The sequence below is a fragment of the Myotis lucifugus genome, unplaced genomic scaffold (genome assembly GCF_000147115.1).
Source record: "Myotis lucifugus unplaced genomic scaffold, Myoluc2.0 scaffold_790, whole genome shotgun sequence".
In the NCBI taxonomy this organism is placed as follows: Eukaryota; Metazoa; Chordata; class Mammalia; order Chiroptera; family Vespertilionidae; genus Myotis; species Myotis lucifugus.
Window position 1 is genome coordinate 154,060 of NW_005871838.1, and position 21,511 is coordinate 175,570.

General features: G+C 58.3%; 1 protein-coding gene across 1 annotated transcript in view; it reads left to right on the plus strand.

Moving 5' to 3' along the window:
* The window catches only part of DNAH10 (dynein axonemal heavy chain 10), a 62,940-nt gene that overhangs the window by 16,380 nt on the left and 25,049 nt on the right, over positions 1 to 21,511 (plus strand). Inside the window, 28 exon segments of the mRNA XM_014448253.2 lie at positions 262 to 418; positions 2,374 to 2,850; positions 3,200 to 3,358; positions 4,221 to 4,337; positions 4,419 to 4,521; positions 4,966 to 5,144; positions 5,529 to 5,740; positions 6,220 to 6,373; positions 6,699 to 6,932; positions 7,131 to 7,253; positions 7,934 to 8,167; positions 9,048 to 9,271; positions 10,321 to 10,590; positions 10,723 to 10,906; positions 11,390 to 11,524; positions 12,146 to 12,298; positions 13,794 to 13,982; positions 14,329 to 14,475; positions 14,930 to 15,121; positions 15,900 to 15,972; positions 15,975 to 15,996; positions 17,031 to 17,189; positions 17,286 to 17,421; positions 18,685 to 18,807; positions 19,336 to 19,470; positions 19,706 to 19,922; positions 20,275 to 20,394; positions 20,473 to 20,618. Of these exon segments, the coding sequence (XP_014303739.1) occupies positions 262 to 418; positions 2,374 to 2,850; positions 3,200 to 3,358; positions 4,221 to 4,337; positions 4,419 to 4,521; positions 4,966 to 5,144; positions 5,529 to 5,740; positions 6,220 to 6,373; positions 6,699 to 6,932; positions 7,131 to 7,253; positions 7,934 to 8,167; positions 9,048 to 9,271; positions 10,321 to 10,590; positions 10,723 to 10,906; positions 11,390 to 11,524; positions 12,146 to 12,298; positions 13,794 to 13,982; positions 14,329 to 14,475; positions 14,930 to 15,121; positions 15,900 to 15,972; positions 15,975 to 15,996; positions 17,031 to 17,189; positions 17,286 to 17,421; positions 18,685 to 18,807; positions 19,336 to 19,470; positions 19,706 to 19,922; positions 20,275 to 20,394; positions 20,473 to 20,618 (4,774 nt within the window).

Below are 21,511 nucleotides of genomic sequence, written 5' to 3' on the forward strand. Positions count from 1 at the left end.
GCCTCTGGGAACAGCGAAGGGGGCGGGCCGCAGGTCCTGAGTGAATCCCCGCTGTAACTCGTAACGTGTAACATGTAACATGTAGGCCAGGAAGACCGGCGATATCACCCAACTCAGCCCAGCCGTCCCTGTCGCCCGAGAAGGCGTCCTTTCCTGCAGCCTTTCCCTGTGGCTTCTGTGCTCGAGTCACTTTGAGTGTTGGATGTATTTACTCTGGCGAGTTCTGAGTCTTTATTTTTTATTTTTTATCAACCCCCTTAGGAATCTGCAGGCCTTTAACTCCTTGATCCTGGGCAACGCCCCTTTGTTCCAAACGGAGACCATCCTGACGGCCCCCGAGATCATCCTCCACCCCAACGCCAGCGAGATCGACAAAATGTGCGTCCACTGCGCCCGAAACTGCGTGGAGGTCACCAGGGTGAGTGGGGCGCGTGTCTCGGGTGGGCCCGCCTGCCGCGGCGAGTCCCGGGGGGGCGAGCACTCAGGCCCCACCCTGGTCTTTGTCCAGACCCTTCTGGTCTCTTCCTGGCGCCCCCCCTTGTGGACTCTAGAGTGTGGAGCATCCGGAAGGCTCCATCTGGGCCCCCTTTTCTTCTCTCCTTCCTCTGCTCTCTGCACAATCGTGACCAGTTCTGTGGTTTTAATACAACGCCCCTCGCCACCCCGCAAGCGGGCACGCATGACTAAGTAACAGTATGGCTTATCCGCACGTCTCTGGGCTCCAGGAGTCCTGTCGTTACTGGAAGCGATGTGAGCCCGAGTCCGACTAGGACTTTGTGGCCTCCTCCCGAAGGAAGTGGCAGCACAGCCACCGCCCGAGTTGTGGGAGGCTCAGCCCCGGGCCACGTGGAGGGAGCTGGGCACGGGGCCACCGGAGCGCTCAGCGCCGCGTCAGCATGTTAGTGGCAGCAGCTTGGTGGTTGCTCCCGCCGCACAGCGCTCGGTGGGACGCACCCTGGTTTGCTGTGAGGGACCATCCTTCATCAAGAGAAGCAGGAGGACCCGGGCGTGTGGCTCAGTGGTTAAGCGTCCACCATGAACCGAGAGGTCACCGGTTCGATTCCCCATCAGGGCACATGCCTGGGTGGCGAGTTCAAACCCCCAGTAGGGGGTGTGCAGGAGGCAGCTGATCAATGTTTCTCATTGCTTTTCTCTTTCTATCCCTCTCCCTTCCTCTTCCTCTAAAATCAATAAAAACATACAAAATAAATCAATAAATAGAGTGTGAGGGAACCTTGATGGTGAAGCAGAGACACTTCAGATGAACAGAGTTGGCCCTGGCCGGTGTGGCTCAGGGGATGGAGTGTCGGCCTGCAGACTGAAGCGTCCCAGGTTCGATCCGGTCAAGGCCATGTCCCTCAATTGTAGGCTTGCTTCCCTGGCTGTGGTCCTGGGCGCGTGTAGGAGGCAGCTCATTGATGTGTCTCTCTCACATCAATGTTTCTCTCTCTCTCTCTCTCTCTCTCTCTCCCCCTCCCTCCCACTCTCTCTAAAAATCAATGGAAAAATAGTCTCAGGTGAGAATTAACAAAAGCAAGCCAACAAATGAACAGATTTTTCTGGGACACTAGGGGGTCGGTTTACCTGACTTTGTGTTTCTTTACTTGTCAATAAGAAAACTAATGTTTTGTTCATCCGTCCTATAGAAAGTGGATGGCCATTGTTATTTAAAAAGTTAGCTTTTTTGCACAACAAGCCACTGCCAGTCTAACATGATAGCTGTTTATTTAGCTCAGGCTTCCGCAGGCTGGGTTGGGCTGAGTTCTCTTTCTCTCTGGCCTGTTCTCACTCACACGCTGCTGATTGGCTGGAACCCCTGGCTCTCCATTGGGTGGCTTATCACCATCTAGTGCAGTGGTTCTCAACCTTCCTAATGCCGCGACCCTTTAATACAGTTCCTCATGTTGTGGTGACCCCCAATTTCATTGTTACAAAGTGAACATAAAGCATAGTGATTAATCACAAAAACAATATGTAATTATAGATGTGTTTTCTGATGGTCTTAGGCGACCCCTGTGAAAGGGTTGTTCGACCCCCAAAGGGGCCGCTACCCATAGGTTGAGAACCGCTGATCTAGTGCAATAGCTCAGTCTCATTCAAGAGCTCGGGAGTGGGAGCTGCCCAGCTACTGGAGTGCTTGCTGGGAACGTGCATAGCCCTCCAGCCCTCTTGGTGGTCAAGTCGCAGGCTGGTCTGGGTGGGAAGGTGGTGGGAGGAACCAAGAATGGTGGTCCTTTTTGCAACTGAGCACAATTTATTAAGGATAAAGTGATTTTCATTGCGAGCAAGAATTACTACTGTTGACTAATAGATGTGCAGGCAGCAAAATTGATCCTGAAGTACCGCCTCTCCCCCTTATTCTTATTTTGCCAGAACTTTGTTCGCTGGATGAATGGCAGCTGCATAGAATGCCCCCCGCAGAAGGGGGAGGAGGAGGAAGTCGTGACTATCACCTTCTACAACGACATCTCCCTGAACCCCCAGATCATCGAGCAGGCCCTCATGATCCCCCAGAATGTCCACAGGATTCTGGTCAACCTCACAAAGTACCTGCAGAAGTGGAAGAAGTACCGGCCCCTCTGGAAGCTGGACAAAGCCATCGTGATGGAGAAATTCGCCGCCAAGAAGCCCCCGTGTGTGTCCTACGACGAGAAGCTACAGTTCTACACGAAGATCTCCCAGGAGGTGATGCGCCAGCCCTTGGTCAAGGAGGAGCACTGCGTGCGGCTGCAGCTGGGGCCGCTGGCGCACACGGTGCAGGAGAGCGCCAAGGCCTGGGTGATGTCGCTCGGGAAGCTGCTCAACGAGTCGGCCCGGGAGGAGCTGCACAGCCTCCACGAGGAGATGGAGGTAGAGCGCGGGGTCACCAAGCGCCTCCATGACAGTCAGGCTCGTTGGCACCGTTTCCCCTGTGTGTTTAGTGTCCTGCAAACTTGCTTTTCTTTTTTTGTTCATTTTCACCTAAGGATATTTTTTCCATTGATTTTTAGAGAGAGTGGAAGGGATGCAGGGATGGGGGGGGGGGAGAGAAACATCGATGTGAGAGACAGACATCGATCGGTTGCCTCCCACGTGCAGGGAGCAAGCCTCCATCCGAGTTACGTGCCCTTGAGCGGCATCGAACCCGGCACCCTTTAGTCCTCGGGCCGACGCTCTACCCACTGAGCCAGAGCGGCGAGGGCCGCACTTTCTCTTCCAGAGCCTGGCCAAGAACCTGAAGAAGAGCCCCGGGACCCTGGAGGATCTCAAGTTTGTCCTCGCGACGATTGCGGAAGTGAGGAGCAAATCCCTGGTCATGGAGCTGAGGTACAGGGACGTCCAGGAGCGGTACCGCACCATGGCGATGTACAACCTGCACGTGAGCGAGACCCGGTCGGCCTCTGAGGCCTCTGCAGAGACTCCCGTCCGCGCTGCCGTAGATTCGTGTGTGCCTTGACGTGGCAACATTTAAATGGAGGGCCCACCCCGCAGTTACTCAGTTCAGAGCCTGTTTCTTGGTCTCGCCTGGCTCCAATGACGTCAGCATTTACTTGCTTGACGGCTTCGCATGCCTTCCCGGAGCAGTAGCAAAATTTACATCAGAGAGATACGCACTAGGCACAGTTTACATTTTATAATTACAATAGAAAGTCTCCGTTTTGCCTTTTGCTTTCTTCACTCTGTCAAGTGAAATGTTTGAACCCCGTGTCCTAACCTCGGGTGGTCTCTCCGACTGCCCTGCCGCCCTTGGTCTCAGCCAGTCACGCGTGTCCTCGTCTCCTGTGATTTCTGAGCACGTTCTGGACATTGTGCTGTCCGACAGATCGCAGAGAGCGCTGGAGGCCGCATGCCAGGGCCTCAGGGGGCGTGGTCTCAGGGGGCGTGTTTTCCCTCTGACAGACAGCACAACTGGATGCATTATCGAGGCAGGGCCACGTTTTAATCAGAGATTATGTTGATCTGAAGCTGGTTTTCAGTTTACGAAGCTCTTATCTCTCTAAGTTATCTGTCTCTCCTTCTATGTCAACTATTTATTTTTAAAAATTACCCTGAATTTATTTTAACTACAAAAATATAATTTTTAATAGAACTATAACTTTGATTCAACCAGCTGTGTTGTTGGTTCAAGTCACTTAAAGTCCCCGGGTAGTAGCTCTGACCACACATTTCCCTTCCAGATGCTGACCATTTATTGCTTGTTCTGTGTTTTATTTTAATTCTTCTTCTTCTTATTCTATCAGCCCACCAATGCGGAGAAAGAGCTGGTTGACAAGATCGAGAGCATGTGGCAGGACCTGTTCACCGACTCGGTGAACGTGGAGCACGCTCTTGGCAGCATCAAGAGAACCTTCACGGAGGTACCGTGGCGTGGGCGCTTCCCGAGGCCAGAGCGTGCGGGCCTCCGCGGGGCCGAGTGACTGCCGCCCTGCTTCCCCCAGATCACTCGAAGCGAGATAATGAACTTCAGGCAGCAGATGGAGGACTTTGCGAAACGGTTTTATTCTGAAGGCCCTGGCTCGGTGGGTGAAGATCTTGATAGCGGTAAGGGTAGTCTCGTTGGTCTTCCCAGGTACGTGAGTTGAGGTGGCTTTACTTGGCAGTGCTCGGGGGAGACGTGGCTGTTAGCCGTGCCCGTACCCTGGGTTCCCCCGGGGAATCTGGGAAAACCACTGATGCCTGGGGCCCAGGTCCTAACTGCCTGACCCCACTGTTCTGGCTGCCAGGCTGGGACCCCGAGAGGAGGGAGCAGGCCAAGCAGACAGATTTCCAATTGGAGGGACTTGACGGTGAAAGTGGCCCCTCGTGTTAGTTAGAATCAAGGCGAGATGACGTCTGGTGGTTTCAAATGGGTCGTCCCTGGTGGCACGTGGTGAGGCGATGTGTGCGTGCCCTGTGCGTGACCGCTCCTGTGCGTGACTGCTCCTCTGGTCTGCAGCCTAACGTTCTCTGTCCCCCCCCCTCCCCCCCCCGTGACTCCCTCACCAGGCATGGACCTCTTAGGCAGCTTTGAGAGGGAGCTGGTGAGGCATGAAAGGAACCGCCAGGAGCTGGCCAACGCGGAGAAGCTCTTCGACCTCCCGATCACCATGTACCCAGAGCTGCTGAAGGTGCAGAAGGAGATGACTGGGCTGCGGATGATCTACGAGCTCTACGAGGAGCTGAAAGTGAGCGCCCCCGACGCGCCCCGAGGGGAGCGCAGGACTCGCTAGGCCCGCGCACGGAGGCCCCCACCCTGATGGGCCTGGGCCGGTGTCATAGACGCTCTCGATCGGCTCTCGGGCAGACGCACGAGGGGACTGCTGACGGGGTTTCCCTTTGGGGTGATGAGAAAGTTCTGGAACTAGATAGTGGGGATGCTTGCACAACATGTGCATGTTCTTGATGTCACTGACTTGCTCAGTTACAAGTGGCTAAAATGGCCTGGCCGGGGTGGCTCAGTGGCTGAGTTTTGACCCAGGCACCAAGAGGTCACGGTTGGATTCCAGGTCAGGTCACGCTGCCTTCGTGTTTCCAGGGGGGTCGCTGATGGCCGTTCCGTCCATTCCCAGGTGGCGAAGGAAGAGTGGTCCCAGACGCTCTGGATCAACCTGAACGTGCAGTTCCTGCAGGAGGGCATCGAGGGCTTCCTGCGCTCCCTGCGCAAGTTCCCGCGGATGGTCCGCAACCTGGCCGTGGCCTTCCACCTGGAAGCGAAAATGAAGGCCTTCAAGGACTCGATCCCCCTGCTGCTGGACCTGAAGCATGAGGCGCTCCGGGACAGGTTTGTTCGGGCCTCTGGTGGCCTCTGGGAACACAGACAGGTTGTCTCTGCTGAGATGTGATGGCCAAGAGCAAGGGCTCAGCGATGCCGGCAGACAGGGGCGAGTCGTAATTCTGTAACGTTGTTTTCATGTGAACTTTCTATAAGGTGATCGGCCACAAGGTTTCTCCCGTTTCAAACAGAAAGCCACCCTGTCAGGTGTAGTGTCATTTGCACTCTCTTCACCCAAAGGTTTTTTGTTTTTTTTTAAATAGCCAGGGGGCGAGGTCAGCACCATGCAGAGAAACACGTGACCCGCATAAATAACTCATTTTCTGGCCGCCCACGGGGCTTTGGAGAGCAGTCCCAGCGACGTCCTCGTGTTTCAGATTCCCGTCCCCAGCAGCGCGCACCGGGGATGTCCTGGGACCTCGGGGGGAGGAAGGAAACCCGGCACCACGGCCGGGCGGCCAGCAGAGCATGCTGTCCGTGCATTCCAGGCACTGGAAAGAGCTCATGGAAAAGACGGGCGTGTATTTCGAGATGACCGAGACCTTCACCTTGGAGAACATGTTTGCCATGGAGCTTGACAAGCACGCGGACGTGCTCAACGAGATCGTCACGGCAGCCATCAAGGAGATCGCCATCGAGAAGGTAGGGCTGCTTCCGGGGAGGCCCCGACGGGGAGGGAGGAGTCGCCGCCACACGCCACACAGCGAGAGCACACGCTGGTCCCGCGTCTGGGGAGCTGCTTGCGCCAGAACTAGAGCGTCGGCCACGTGGGAACGTGCTCACCTTCATGGAGTCCTCGCCAGAGATGCCGGCATCTCCATGACACGCCTCTGCTTACTCTGAAACCGTCCCAGACCCCGGGCTGAGGGGGGACTGCGGGCAGGCCGGGGAGCTGCGGTGGGTTGGGTCCTGTTGTTTACTTTCCGCTTCCGGGCCGAGCCGCCCCGGCCCCCCGTGCTCCCGGCAGGCCGTGAAGGAGATCCTGGACACGTGGGAGAACATGAAGTTCTCTGTGGTCAAGTACTTCAAGGGCACCCAGGAGCGCGGCTACATCTTGGGGTCCGTGGACGAGATCATCCAGTGCCTCGACGACAACACGTTCAACCTGCAGAGCATCTCGGGCAGCCGCTTCGTGGGGCCCTTCCTGCAGACGGTGCACAAGTGGGAGAAGACGCTCTCGCTGATCGGCGAGGTCATCGAGGTGAGGCCGCAGGAGGGCGGGGAGCCGGCGGGGAGCGGGCCCCACCACTGAGGGTGGGGTGCAGCCGGATGCTTCCTTTGCTGGTTAAATGTTCTCATGGACACGGCATTCACAGCCCGTAAAACTCCCAGGCTGGGGGGGGGGTGCCCCATGACCTGGCGGCGGGGCGCCCGGGCCACGGTCACGTTGTGCCCGCAGATCTGGATGCTGGTGCAGAGGAAGTGGATGTACCTGGAGAGCATCTTCATCGGAGGAGACATCCGCTCGCAGCTGCCGGAGGAGGCGAAGAAGTTCGACAACATCGACAAAGTGTTTAAAAGGGCAAGTGGCAGGAGGGGCTCGAGGCGCCCGTGCACTTCCACGTGGCGTCCCGACTGCTCACAGCTTCTGAACTCCTTCTGTCGTTGTGGGTGACCTTCATCTGCCCTGTGACAGCTCCTGTTGGAGCTGTAGCTGCTGGCAGATGGCTCTTCTTAGTATTTATTTATTTTTTATTATAAAAGTAACACTTGCTTTCAAAAAAAAACAGCTGGAAAATGTAGAACAGATGTATCTTCCACAGTTCTTCCCATAGTCCCATCCCCTGAACGTGGCCACTTTATGTCATGTTAAAAAAAGTCTCTTCTCTGTAGATAGGTTTAAGAAGCAATTACAGATGACACTTTGTGTAATTTTATGCCATAATTTAGGACATATCATACGGAGAAATGTGTTTCATACCACGAAACCGAGGAAGTATTTTAATGCCTTGACCCGTGGGCGTGGCTTGACATTCTCTGATTGTCTAGTGACTGGACATTCTGTGGGCACCGGGTTCTTGGGGTTCGTCGGTAACTCGCAGGCCGTGCCAATGCTTCCCCACATTCAGGATGAACACCTGGGAGGAGGTTGTCGAAGGGAAACTGCCCGTGACAACTGGCCTCCCCAGAGACTGGTTCCTGGGGTGCGTCGAGCCCGGGCGCAGGCAAGTGCCTGACCTCTGTCCTCTTGACCTGGTGCAGATCATGGGCGAGACCTTGAAAGACCCCGTGATCAAGCGATGCTGCGAGGCCCAGAACCGCCTCTCGGACCTGCAGCACATCAGCGAGGGCCTGGAGAAGTGCCAGAAGAGCCTGAACGACTACCTGGACTCCAAGCGCAACGCCTTCCCCCGCTTCTTCTTCATCTCCGACGACGAGCTGCTCAGCATCCTGGGCAGCAGCGACCCGCTCTGCGTCCAGGAGCACATGATCAAGGTCGGCCAGGCTCCGGGGGTGGGGGTGGGGGGCCCTGCGTGGGCTCTGTCCTGCGGTTTGTTTCCCCCGAGTTCTCTTCACATTGTAGTTCCGCCCAGAGGTTTAAGATGAAACGCTGCTGGTTGTATGTGTTGGGCCCTAAAAGGCTCATTTTCCCGGGGACTTGGTGGTTCCGATGAGTGGCAGCGGCGGTAGCCAGCGAACACGGGTGATGTGCCGGCCTCTCGCACGGGGTCTGTGTGGTCTTCCGGCCTCGTCTTGTCAGGGCCGTTGCTGTGCTTGTTCGGCTGAGGGAGGAGAAGCAGCTGCCCACGTGACCCAGTCAGGTCTCATTCTTCAGCCCCTGGCTCTTCCCTCTCCTGTGTTCAGCTCGCACGTGTGTCTGCATATCTCTCCATACCAGCACCTACTCCAGAATCTCAGATGTGGCGAGGGAGTCTGTCTCCTCTTTCTTTCTTTGTTTTCTTACTCCTCAGCTGAGAATATGTTCCCACTCATTTTTTAGAGAGAGTGGAAGGAGGGAGAAGGGGGAGAGAGAGAGAGGGAGAGAAAATCGATGTGAGAGACACAGCGATTGGTTGCCTCCCACATATGCCCTGATCTGGGCTGGGGATCAAGCCTGCGACGGAGCTATATGCCTTTGACTGGGAATCAGACCTGTGCCCTCCAGTCTGGGCTCTAGCCACGGAGCAGCTGGCTAGGGCTCTTTCTTTTACCGCAGACCTTTGCACAGCGCAGGACCAACGGAAGGACCCGTGTATGTGTATTTGTCCTGTGAACGGACGCTTGGGCGAAGGGTCATGCGTTTCGTGTGCCCCTCCAGGCTGCTCTTGGCTGCAGAGCTCGGCGCCGGTGTCACGGGGTCTCCGTTGTGTTGCAGATGTATGACAACATAGCGGCGCTGCGGTTCCAGGACGGGGACAGCGGGGAGAAGCTGGTGTCCGCCATGATCTCCGCAGAAGGCGAGGTCATGGAGTTCCGCAAGACCGTGCGGGCCGAGGGCCGCGTGGAGGACTGGATGACCGCCGTTTTGAACGAGATGCGCAGAACCAACCGGCTGATCACCAAAGAGGCTATTTTTAGATACTGTGAAGACAGGAGCAGGTAAGGCCGCGCGGCGAACACGTGTTCCTTCATCACATTGAGAGTCACGATGGAGTCACCTGAAGGGCTTGGGGCAGATTGACTGACGTTGCAAAATTCCCGACCACAGGACGGTTAGCTCCTGGGAGCGGATAGGAGGGGCCTCGTGCATGATGGCTCTATCTGTTCAGCTGTTACTCTGTGGGCCCTGGCTCTGGGCTCAGCACTGTTCGAGACGACATTCGAAAGCTGACCTAGCCCTGGCCGGTTAGGGCCTATGCACTGAAGGGTCCCAGGTTCGATTCTGGTCAAGGGCACATGCCCAGGTTGCAGGCTTTGTCCCCAGTCAGGGGCGTGCTGATTAATGATTCTCACTGATATCTCTCTCTCTCTCTCCCTCTCCCTTCCTCTCTGAAATCAATAAAAATATATATTTTTAAAGAAAGCTGACCTAGACAGGCATCACCCCCTTCCGGAGCAGTGACTGGGAAGTCTTTCACGCTCCCAGTTGCAGGAATTTTAAGCCTGTGTTGGTTTCATCTGCATCATCACTGCCCTCCACCAGGGCGGCGCTGTGTCCCGGTGCTTGGCTGGCGGACAAGAAGGGGATGCAGCCTGATTAATTGAGAAATGCCCACACCACCCCTTTCTGCACCCAAAGTCCCCCACCCCCCACCTTGGCATGCCTGTGTTGGCCTGGCATTTTCCCGTCTTTTTATTTATTTATTTATTTATTTCTATTTATTTCTTTTTATTTTTAAAAAATGTATTTCTATTTCAGAGAGGAAGGGAGAGGGAGAAAGAGATAGAAACATCAATGATGAGAGAGAATCACGGCCTCCTGCACGCCCCTCACTGGGGATGAAGCCCACAACCCGGGCCTGTGCCCTGAGTGGGAATTGAACCGTGACCTCCTGGTTCATGAGCCACGCCGGCCGGGCTTCCTGTCTTGCCAGGCGAGCTTTGCCACCGTGCACTTGCCTGAATCTTTCTCTTTGAGAGAGAACGTCCTCGGGGCCTGTGCTGGGCACCCGCAGGCCGCGGCCTGAGCGAGGCGTGCTCTCCCTCAGGGTGGACTGGATGCTGCTGTACCAGGGCATGGTGGTGCTGGCCGCCTGCCAGGTGTGGTGGACCTGGGAGGTGGAGGACGTCTTCCACCAGGTGCAGGCGGGCGAGAAGCACGCCATGAAGAGCTTCGGCCGGAAGATGCACCGGCAGATCGACGAGCTGGTCACGCGCATCACCCTGCAGCTGGGCAAGAACGACCGCAAGAAGTACAACACCGAGCTCATCATCGACGTGCACGCCCGCGACATCGTGGACTCTTTCATCCGGGGCAGGTAGGCCCCGGCGTCTCCCACGTGGCCTTTCCTCCTCGGCCCTCTCACCGTCTCTCCTGCCCCCGTGGTGTCCGCCTTCCCTCCGCCACCTCCGCCGCCCTCTCCGCTCACCCGCCCCGTCTCGCCTCCCAGCATCCTCGATGCCCAGGAGTTCGAGTGGGAAAGTCAGCTGCGCTTTTACTGGGACCGAGAGCCGGACGAGCTGAACATCCGACAGTGCACGGGCACCTTCGGCTACGGCTACGAGTACATGGGGCTCAACGGGCGGCTGGTCATCACGCCCCTCACCGACCGCATTTACCTGACGCTGACGCAGGTGACCGGCTGCCGGCGGGCGGGCTCCTGTGGTTGTGGTTGCGTGTGGGCCTGTGTTTTTCCGACGCGTGGCCGTGGTGATTGTGAGCGAGTCCTGGGCTGCACAGTGTCTTCCCTAGGATTCCTGTCCGTCGGAGCCTCAGAATGCGGCCTTACTTAGAAATAGGGTCCGTGCAGATTCAGTGCTAAAGGGCCGGGAGGAGAACCTCCTGGGTTAGGGCCCAACCCAGTGCCTGGTGTCCTGGTGAGACGCGGGGAGGGCACGGCGAGGCGGGAGGAGGATGTGGAGGCGGAGGCAGGGACTGACTGACGCAGCCACGGTCAGGGGTGCTCGGAGCCAGCGGAGCAGAGACAGGTCCTTCCTCGCATCTGCGGGAGCAAGGACCTGCCACCCCCTGCGTCTCAGACTGCGGTGCTGGATGGGGACACGATGTGTTTCCTCGCACGAGTCAGACAGCACGTGTCTGCATTTGGCTTCTAACAGGCGCTGTCCATGTATCTGGGCGGAGCCCCTGCTGGCCCCGCAGGGACTGGCAAAACCGAGACCACCAAGGACCTGGCCAAAGCCCTGGGCTTGCTCTGTGTTGTAACCAACTGCGGCGAAGGCATGGACTACAAAGTAAGGCCGTGGCGCCCCTTCCGGTGCCATCTCGTTGGATAGAGAGGGAGGGTGGGCACCGCGGGAAGGCGCTCAGCCCACGCACTGCCATGCCATGGCGTGGGGACAGCGGGGGGCGCGGAGAAAACCTGTGCTGCCGCGGCCTCGGGGCCGGCAGGCTCCGCTTTGTCAGCAGCAGGTGGAGCAGTGTCTTGGACTTCAGTGCCCAGCAGAGGCAGGTAGATGCTGATGACTGCAGCTGGCAGGCAGTAGAGCAGGGTGGGGACTGTGGCTGCTGAGCACAGCTCAGTCTAAGGGGCCACCATCCAGCTCTGGTTCCTTGTAGCCACTTGGAGAAGTGGACCCAGTGCTGCTAGATTTTCCAGTGTTTGAAGAACACTCCAGAAACCTGGAGTTTCCCATCCAGTTCCTAGTTTGTCAAGTCCTGGGAGTGGGGGCTGGCCGCGAGGGGCCTCGCAAGTCTTGCCAGAAAGATCCATGAGGGGGGTGGCCAGCTGGCTGCTTCCCGGGCCCTCTGGGGAGTGTCCGCGGTAATGGAGAAGCGGTGCCCATTGTGTGCCACCCGCCACGTTAGAGATGAACACCCTTGTCCTGACCTTGTCCTGACCTTGTCCCCTCCAGGCCGTCGGGAAGATCTTCTCCGGCCTTGCTCAGTGTGGGGCCTGGGGCTGCTTCGACGAGTTTAACCGGATCGACGCTTCTGTGCTGTCCGTCATCTCGTCTCAGATCCAGACGATCCGGAACGCCCTGATGCACCAGCTCACCACGTTCCAGGTGAGCAGCGGGCCGCCGGCCGCACTCCCGGGCGGACCCTGCGGGGTCACCTGTGATCATGTCAGACCAGGCTTTCCCCTGACCCAGCGTCGTGGGCTTTGTTTTCTAAACGGAGAGGCTTGGGTTTCCCCAAACAGGACTAAGGAATGCTCTAGGCCAGTGATGGCAAACCTATGACACGCGTGTCAGAGGTGACACTCGAACTCATTTTTTTGGTTGATTTTTCTTTTTTAAATGGCATTTAAATGTATAAAATAAATATCAAAAATATAAATCTTTGTTGTACTATGGTTGCAAATATCAAAAAATTTCTACATGTGACATGGCACCAGAGTTAAGTTAGGGTTTTTCAAAATGCTGACACGCCGAGCCCAGAAGGTTCGCCATCACTGCTCTAGGAGCTGCACGTGTAACTGGTTGTAGCAAGCAGAGCGGCGCTCTCAGCCCGTGATGCCGTCTCACAGGGAGGCCATGTCCTCGGGCCCTTCCGCGTCCCAGAGCGATGGCTGACAGGTGGCCGTTCCGTCCGAAGGCCCTCAGCAGGCATGGCCCGTGGACGGGAAACGCGGCCTCCCTACCCGCTGACGCTGGAGCGTGACAGCCAGCAGCATCCCTGAGGTTGTTGCCAAAGGGAAAAGGCAAATGAAAAGCCGTTCTGGGAACCCGCTGGCCTCTCCGGGACGGCGGGCACTTGCAGACGCAGATCTGAGCCGAGGTTCTGGGCGGGTCTCCCATCAGCCCGGCCGCTCCGTGGGAGAGACCTTCCCCTGCTGCCACTCGGGTTCCAGCCGCTGCGCATTCAGAGTGGCCTGTCTGTCGTCTCCAGAGGGTGGCCTGGCAGTCACGTGGGGTATTGGGGCGCAGGGGGGTGTCCGTGCAGACACCTGTTTTGGGGAGCATCAGCTGTCCACCCACTGGGCTCCCTCTTGTCACTGCGGCTGCCTGTGCCCCATAAAAACGCACGGTCTGTCTGTTGTCTGCCTGGTGGGCCATTGAGAGAAATAGAATAGTGATGTCTCGGTTGAGGCGGTCGGAACTCGGCCATGGGCCGAAGAGACTGAGAGTAGAGAGACGTGTGCAGGGTGTGGGTACCTGGGGCGCCTGGAGGAGCAGGCGGAGTCTGGACGGGGCTGAGGCAGGATGCTGTGGGGAGAGGTGGGTGGGGAAGGGTGACCACTCATGAATGAATGGGTGCCCTCCCATGTGTCATCCCAGTGGGTCTCCACAGCCTTGCAGCAAAGGACACCCAGAGAGGTTTAGTGACGGTTGGGGGTCACACAGCCCTCGGGTCAGCCCCAGGCTGCGCCCCTTCCCCACCTCTCAGACCCTTGATTCCGATGAGCGTGGGGGGCGGCTGAGGCTTGTCCCCCAGACACAGAGGCTCCAAGCACAGCACTGCCTGGTGCCCAGGGACTCGAAGAGCCTCACAGCCCCGCCAGCCTCCTTCCCCTGCCGTGGGCGGGCTGGACGTCCGACCCCCTGTCCTGTCCTCCAGTTCGAAGGGCAGGAGATCTCGCTGGACTCGCGCATGGGCATCTTCATCACCATGAACCCTGGCTACGCGGGCCGCACGGAGCTGCCCGAGTCGGTGAAGGCGCTCTTCAGGCCGGTGGTGGTGATCGTGCCCGACATGCAGCAGATCTGCGAGATCATGCTCTTCTCCGAGGGCTTCCTCTGGGCCAAGGTGAGCGCGCCCCCCCCCCCCCCCCCGTCCCACCCGTGAAGGGGGGGAAGGAGGGAGAAAAAAAAAGCAACTGGGAAAGTCCGCCATTGGGTGCCTCCCCGCACCCGCCACTGGGACGGAGCCCACAACCCGGGCAACCTCCTGATTCATAAGTCGGCACTCAGCTCCGAGCCACGCCGCCCGGGCAAGGCTGGCGTCCTTTTGAGCCAGCCCCTAACGTGTCGCAGTGGAGAGCACAGGACCCTCTAGTGTCCTGCACAGGCGGGTGAGCTTGCCTGCGGACCAGCTTTCATGTGGACACTGTGGGTCACTTCCTTCCTTCATTTCTCACCGTCTTTTCTCGCAGACTCTGGCCAAGAAGATGACGGTTCTGTACAAGCTGGCGCGTGAGCAGCTCTCCAAGCAGCATCACTACGACTTTGGGCTCCGGGCCCTGAAGTCGGTGCTGGTCATGGCGGGCGAGCTGAAGAGAGGCTCCTCCGAGCTCAAAGAGGTGGGGCCGCCTGTGTGCCCGGTGCCGGGCGGCGACGGGGCCTCGCGGCTGTTTCGGTCTTAGCGGCCGTGCCATTTGCTTTCCGGCCTTGATGTGGTCTGTCTGCTTCTAACTGGCCTGATCGCTGTAAGGTCAAGTGCAGTGTCTCCCAGAACCTAAGTGTGTGAGGCCTCAGCAGGAAGCCTCAGGCGCCATTGCAGGTGGCGGGTGCAGGCAGGGACATGCCTGTTGCCCCCTTCGCGGTAGCGAGAGAGGTGCGGCTGGGTCTCCTTTACACGGAGCCGACCTGGGGGCAGTTTGTCAGCACCGCCCGCGCCTCCCGGGGCAGCGCTTTATGTCTGCTCTACAGCTGTCCGCTCGCTTTGCGGTGTGAGACGCCACCCACGTTCTGTGCGAGGGTTCCTGGACCCGGGCTTTGGGAAACACCCGAGACGTCTGTGTTCCTCCCGCCCAGGACGTGGTGCTGATGCGGGCGCTTCGCGACATGAACCTGCCCAAGTTCGTCTTTGAGGACGTCCCCCTGTTCCTCGGCCTGATCTCCGACCTGTTTCCCGGGCTGGACTGCCCGCGCGTCCGCTACCCCAGCTTCAACGACGCGGTCGAGCAGGTGTTCGAGGAGAACGGCTTCGTGGTCCTGCCGGTCCAGGTAGAGGGCTGACCCGAGAGCCACGCTTCTTCCTTTCTCTTTTGTTGTCATTTCCTTTGAGTTGTGGCCAAGCACAGATGCCAGGGAAGGTACCCTCTGAGCCTCTCCACATCCCCGTGCTGCGCGGCCACCCCGCCACCATCTCCAGGCTGTTCCACCTTCCCGACTGCAGCTGTGTCCTTAAACAGGGACTCCCGCCCTCCCCGCCCGCCCGGGACCCGCCGCCTGCCTCCTGTCCAGGCGCCTGCCCCTCAGCTCCCCCTCCCAGCGGACTCACCCCATCTGTGTCCTCCATGTCTGCGTGTTTCCGTGGCCTGAGGCCCACGGTGCGTTTGTGCTCCCAGGCGTGAGGACTTCCTTCCTTAAGGCCGAACAGAACCCCATTGTATGGATGGACCACTGTCTGGGTTTTTTGTCTTGGGTATTTTTGGGCATAATGTCATCAGAGAACTTAAGTATTTTGTTTTGGGGTCCAACCATCTAATGTTCTCTCCCAGCCACCTCCCCCCAACCCCGAATCACACTCACCGAAAAGGTAAACGGGCATTGCTGTAGGGACAGAGGAGGGGTGGGTGCCGGCGGGAGGAGCGGCTTGGGAGAGTGGCTGGTGAGCGTGCGTGTGTAACAGCCTCCCAGCTTGTGGACGTGCTCCCAGCTTGTGTACACCCATTGAGGTGTACACTTTCATTGGATGAATTGAATAGTATGGAAATCATAGCTCAATGGGGCTGTTTTTTTTTAAAGATGTGTTTTAACTCAGCTGCGACTCTGTCCCCAGGTGGATAAAGTCATTCAGGTGTACGAGACCATGCTAACCCGCCACACCACGATGGTGGTGGGGCCCACGGGAGGGGCCTGTGTCAGGCGCAGACCAAGTGAGTATGCCCTGCGGGGCCTGGCGGCGGGGCCTGGCGGCGGGGTCTGGCGGTGGGGCGGGGTCTGGCGGTGGGGCGGGGCCTGGCGGTGGGGCGGGACAGGGCCTGGCGGCGGGGTGACACGGGAAGGCGGTGGCGACATGGGAAGGCGGTGCTGCTGCTGCCGTCCCTCGTTGCGCTCTGATTCCCGGGGAGGTTAAACTTGTCCCAAACACCCCTTTAATCTCATCGCACCTGCCTGTCTCACTGCCGGTTATTTAACGTGTGTGAGAAGGCGATCAGTGCCTCCTGTGCCTCAGACTGAATGGGTTTGCTTGTGAAATGAGTGTTTCACAGACTCTCTTATGAGGCTCTTTCAAAAGGTAACTTAAGTCATGTTTTCTTGGCGTTCAGGTGTCAGCCAGGCCTCCCCGCATTAGAAACACTTAGGGCATCAGCGGGACCAGAGAGAGTCCCCTCCCCATAGGTCTCGTCGCCGCCAGCCCTGCAGGCGCTGGTGGGAGAGTGACCTCGTACTCCTAAGATCACTTCCTCAAGGTCACGGACCTGCGGTGGCCTGATGTCTCCTAGTGAATGGGCTCGCGCCTCTCCCTGTGTCCTCAGCGGGGGCTGGATTCTAGAAGGGCCTGGGTGCCGCCGACATGGCAGCAGGGCCCGGCTGAGCCGTGGCCTCTCGGTGACTTTCACGCTCATCGCTGGTCTGAGACCTAACGAGAGGAACCAGAGCGCAGTGGCTTCCTGACCGGAGGCGGGTCGTGCCCAGCACCCTGCGTGTCATTCCTCGGTTATCGCCGTTAGTTTACAGGGCAAGCACACGTGTGTGTACACGTGAGCCTCGCATTGTCCCCGGAACACACAGCCGGGCTTCCGGTGCGGACTTCCCTGTGCTGGGGCCATGGTTCTGGGGGAAGGTAGTTGCCTCGCAAGGAGTGGGAGCCCAGGGGAGGGTGTGGACCGCATTTTAAATTCCGGGTCAGATCGAAGCATCTAGTCCCGACGCGCTCAGCCCCCCCGAGGCCTCTCCTCTGACTTAGGCTGGGCCTGACGACCAAGCTGTACATCCTGAACCCCAAGGCCGTGAGCGTCATAGAGCTCTACGGCATCCTGGACCCCAGCACCCGCGACTGGACGGACGGCGTGCTGTCCAACATCTTCAGGGAGATCAACAAGCCGACGGACAAGAAGGAGCGGAAGTGAGTCTCTGGGGAGGGACGCTCCTCCAGGCCCCGGGGCTGGGAGCTGCTGGGACCCGGGCTCGGGCTCGGGCTCACGGCTGCTCGGTGCTGCAGGTACATCTTGTTTGACGGCGACGTGGACGCGCTGTGGGTGGAGAACATGAACTCCGTGATGGACGACAACAAGCTGCTGACGCTGGCCAACGGCGAGCGCATCCGGCTGCAGGCACACTGTGCGCTGCTCTTCGAGGCGAGTGGCAGAGAGATCACTCGGACAGAGTCTTGCTGTTTGTTAAAGTAGGACTAAGGCTCGGTGATTGCAGAAGCTCAGAGCATGCAGGAGAGTGCGTGCTGAGCACACTCTATGCCCCGGCCCCCTTCCCTCACCCTCTTCACTGCGTCTCAGCCGTGGCTGCTGCTTACGCTTGGGTCTTCTTTTTTATGGGGGGTTGTTGTTGTTTGATTAATCCTCACCGGGGGATCTTTTTTCCACTGATTTTTTAGAGAGAGTGGAAGGGAGAGGGAGAGTCAGAGAGAGAAACATTGATATGAGGGAGTCACATCGATGGGTTGCCTCCCACACGTGCCTCCACCCAAGGCCAGGAGCCTGCTGCTTAGGTATATGCCCTTGACCAGAATCGAACCCGGGACCCTTCAGTCCAAGGGCAGATGCTCTGACCCCTGGGCAAAACCAGGTAGGACACATACGTGTTTCCTCTGACAGGTCCCTGGTGCCTGTAAGTACACACTTAGCCGGCTCCTCTTCCGCTGTCAGCTTCAAGTCACTTGGTCACCTGCTGACCGATTCCATCAGCTCCCCCTCAGAACACGACATCGCTCCGTCAGTCACATGCTTGTGGGAACGGCCGTCTTTACTGAGAGCCACTAGGCACCGATTACATTGACTTTCTTTTGGAGCCATTTTTTTTTTTTTTTTTTGCCTGGAGTTTGTCATTGCCTTGCTTTTTCTCCCACACTCTTTGCTCTTATCTTACCTTCATTCGTTTTTCAAAGTTGCTGTCACAGCCTGAGTCTGCATCACAGCTGTGGGCCTGGGACTTGCTCCCTCTGTAGCCACGGCCATTCCAGCCTGTCTGTGCAGGCCGTGGTCCTGTTGGCAGAGAGAGCCGCGTCTGTGTCTGCGGAAGGAGGGATACGTGTTAATGTTGCTGCTCTAGGTGCATGGTTATTACGGTTTATTCTACCCAACGTCAGCTATGTTAAACAGGAAACAAAAAAAGACTAAAAAGCAAGCACTCCACAGCCATGTCTATTTCTTGGTGGTGGGATTTGGGATTAAGCTACTTTCCTCTTTATACTTTTTTTTGTTTTTGTCAGATATTCCACAGCCTATTAGTTTTCACATTGATTTGATAGAAATGGGACATTTTAGAAGGTGCTGCATCGGCGACCTTAATCTTCCATGATAACCCTCAGTGCTCGATGGGAGCCGCATGAGGGCTGCTCATCTGCGTGTGGGCTTCGCAGCTGTGAGCCCTTCCTCCCCCTCCAGGTGGGAGACTTACAGTACGCCTCCCCCGCGACCGTGTCCCGCTGTGGAATGGTCTACGTGGACCCCAAGAACCTGAAATACCAGCCCTACTGGAAGAAATGGCTTCAGCAGATACAGAACAAGGTGAAGTCACTTCTGACGTGAGCTTCCTCGTTTGCTTTGGTGGCTGGTTGGGCTCACATAGCCCAGGAAGGTGTAGTTGAAGGCCATGACCTTGACCGGGACCTGTTGCTCATGGTCTTAGGCACTTCATGTTTCCAATAAATTAGATGGAAACATCAAGACACACTCACTGGGTTCCCAGATAGCTCACAGCTGTGAGATGGGTGATGATTTTGCTCATCTAGACCCGGGGTCGATGCCTTTTCTTTTTTCTGTAAAGGGTACCAGGTCAGCATTCTAGACGTGTGGGTCGTATGGTTTCCTGTGTAACTACTCAGCTCTGCCGCTGTGGCCTGGAAGTGGCCATAGTGCAGGAAGGGGCAGAGCCACGGACCTTAGTGCCTGCCCATCATGGCCGATGGCCGCTCGATGACCATGGCCTCGTCACTTGAGCTCTGAGATGAGGAGCCCCTTTTCTGTCGGATGGGACCTGTTACCCCACCTCCTCCCGGGAGCCCTTGGGAATGCCCGGAACTCTGCCCCCTGCAGGTGGAGCAGGTCGTATTGCAGAACCTCTTTGAGAAGTACGTGCCCTACCTCATAGATGTGATCGTGGAGGGCATCGTGGACGGGAGGCAGGGAGAGAAGCTGAAGATGATCGTCCCGCAGACGCACCTGAACATGGTGAGGACAAGCCCGCGCGGGCTCTCGGGGAAGCGAGACGCCCGGCGGGCGACCAGCACTGCAGGCCGTGATGAGGAGGCACGGCTCTTCCTTGTCCTGCGCCAGACAAGCTCCTCCGTCTGAGCCCGGAGGCGGTCGTGTTCCATCGCTCCAGAGCCTGGGCCCCCAGGTCCGTGGCCAAAGCTTGGCGTGTGGGGGGTTATCCATGCTGACCTGGGCACTTCCTGTGCGCCAGGTGACCCAGTTGACCAAGGTGCTGGACGCGTTCCTCGAAGGGGAGATAGAGGACCCCGACCTGCTGGAGTGCTTCTTCCTGGAGGCGCTGTACTGCTCGCTGGGCGCCTGCCTGCTGGACTTCGGCCGCAACCGGTTCGACGAGTGCATCAAGCGCCTCGCCTCCCTGCCTTCTGCCGAGCTGGACGGGGTGTGGGCCCGGCCCGGGGAACTGCCAGGTAGGAACCCAGTCGCCTGCTTACCTGTCACTCTCTCCCCACCCAACCCACCAGCAGCTACTCTAGGAACCAGGGCTGCCTCCCACTGTTGCATCCCAGGGAAGGGGCTCAGCAAGTGTCTGCCCAGGGGCCGGGCAGCGCTGGCTCACGGCACGCAGCACGTGTGCAGTAAGTGAGGGGGCTGGCTCCCCGGGCCGGTCATCTGTGTGGAGAGGGGGTGGGTGCGTCAGAAGTTCTCAAGGAAGCTGCCGTCCCGGGAGCCAGTGGCGTGAGTTCATGGCAAGCGCGTTCCGGGCCGATGGTGCGTGTCCATGTCTGTGACCCAAGTGGTCTGGACGGTTATTTACTGCAGCTCAGCTCCCCACCCTGTACGACTTCCACTTCGATCCTGCCCAGAAGAGGTGGATCCCGTGGAGCAAGCTGGTTCCCGAGTACGTGCACTCCCGCGAGAGGAGGTTCATTGAGATCCTGGGTGAGTGAGAACCAGGCCCTGTCCCGTGGCGCTCGCCCCCTGGCGTGTCCCTGACGCTCCCCCCGGGATGTCCCGCAGTTCACACGGTGGACACCACCCGCACGGCCTGGATGCTGGAGCGCATGGTCAAGATCAAGCATCCCGTTCTTTTGGTCGGCGAGTCTGGCACCTCGAAGACAGCCACCACCCAGAACTTCCTCAAAAACCTGAGCGAAGAGACTAACGTAAGTGATGCCTGTATGGATCCAGCAGGGAGGTGGCCGCGGGTCAGGCTCGCTTGCACCCCACGCGTGCAGCACGGGTTAGCGAGCTCCAGGATGTTGTTGTGGGGACACAGAAGGGGTGTTCGCAGCCCGAGCTGCAGGTTTGTGGGTCAGGCCAAGGGGGGACTCGGCTGCGGGGGCTCGCGGGCCGACAGGCACTCTGCCCAGGGTCGCTGTCGGGAGCTGATGTCTGCCCAGGGTCGCTGTCGGGAGCTGATGTGCGCGTGTGCTCGGGGCACCTTGGTGGGAGGGTCCATCTGAGGCCGTGGTCCTCCAGTTCAGCAGCGTCCCCTGAGCACTGCTCCTCCACCCAGACAAGCCCACTGGGCGACTCTGATGCCTGAAGCCTGGGGACCACTGATCAGTGGACTGACTCCCAGTGATTCTCTGAGAAGCAGAGGCCCGCGTCCCTGGGCACACGGGGTCCGGGGCCGCCCTCCCCCTCCCCTTGGCAGTGAGGCCCGAGGAAGGCTCAGTGCTGGTCCATGGCCTTGTGGCCTGAGACGGCCAGAAGGGAGGAGCCTCCACTTGAACGGCGCTTTGTCTCGTGGCAAGTGCCTTTGTGCACGTCCTCTCGATGCGTCGCCCTGTGGAGCGCCCGGCACCCACCGAGGAGAAGGGCCTCAGACGTTAAATGACTCTCGGAGGTGGCCCCGCAGGGCTGAGCCCGGGCCACGTTATCCCCAAGGCTCACAGGCGGCAGCTCGTTGCTGCCCTGCAGCCTGTCGAGAGGGAAGCCAAATCCCTGCTCGAACTTAAAGTGGATGAAGTGCAGACACACTGGTTTATGGAGGCAGGTCCGATGCCATGACGTCGGTGAAAGAGGCGGTGGCTTACGGTTTATCGTTTGGAAC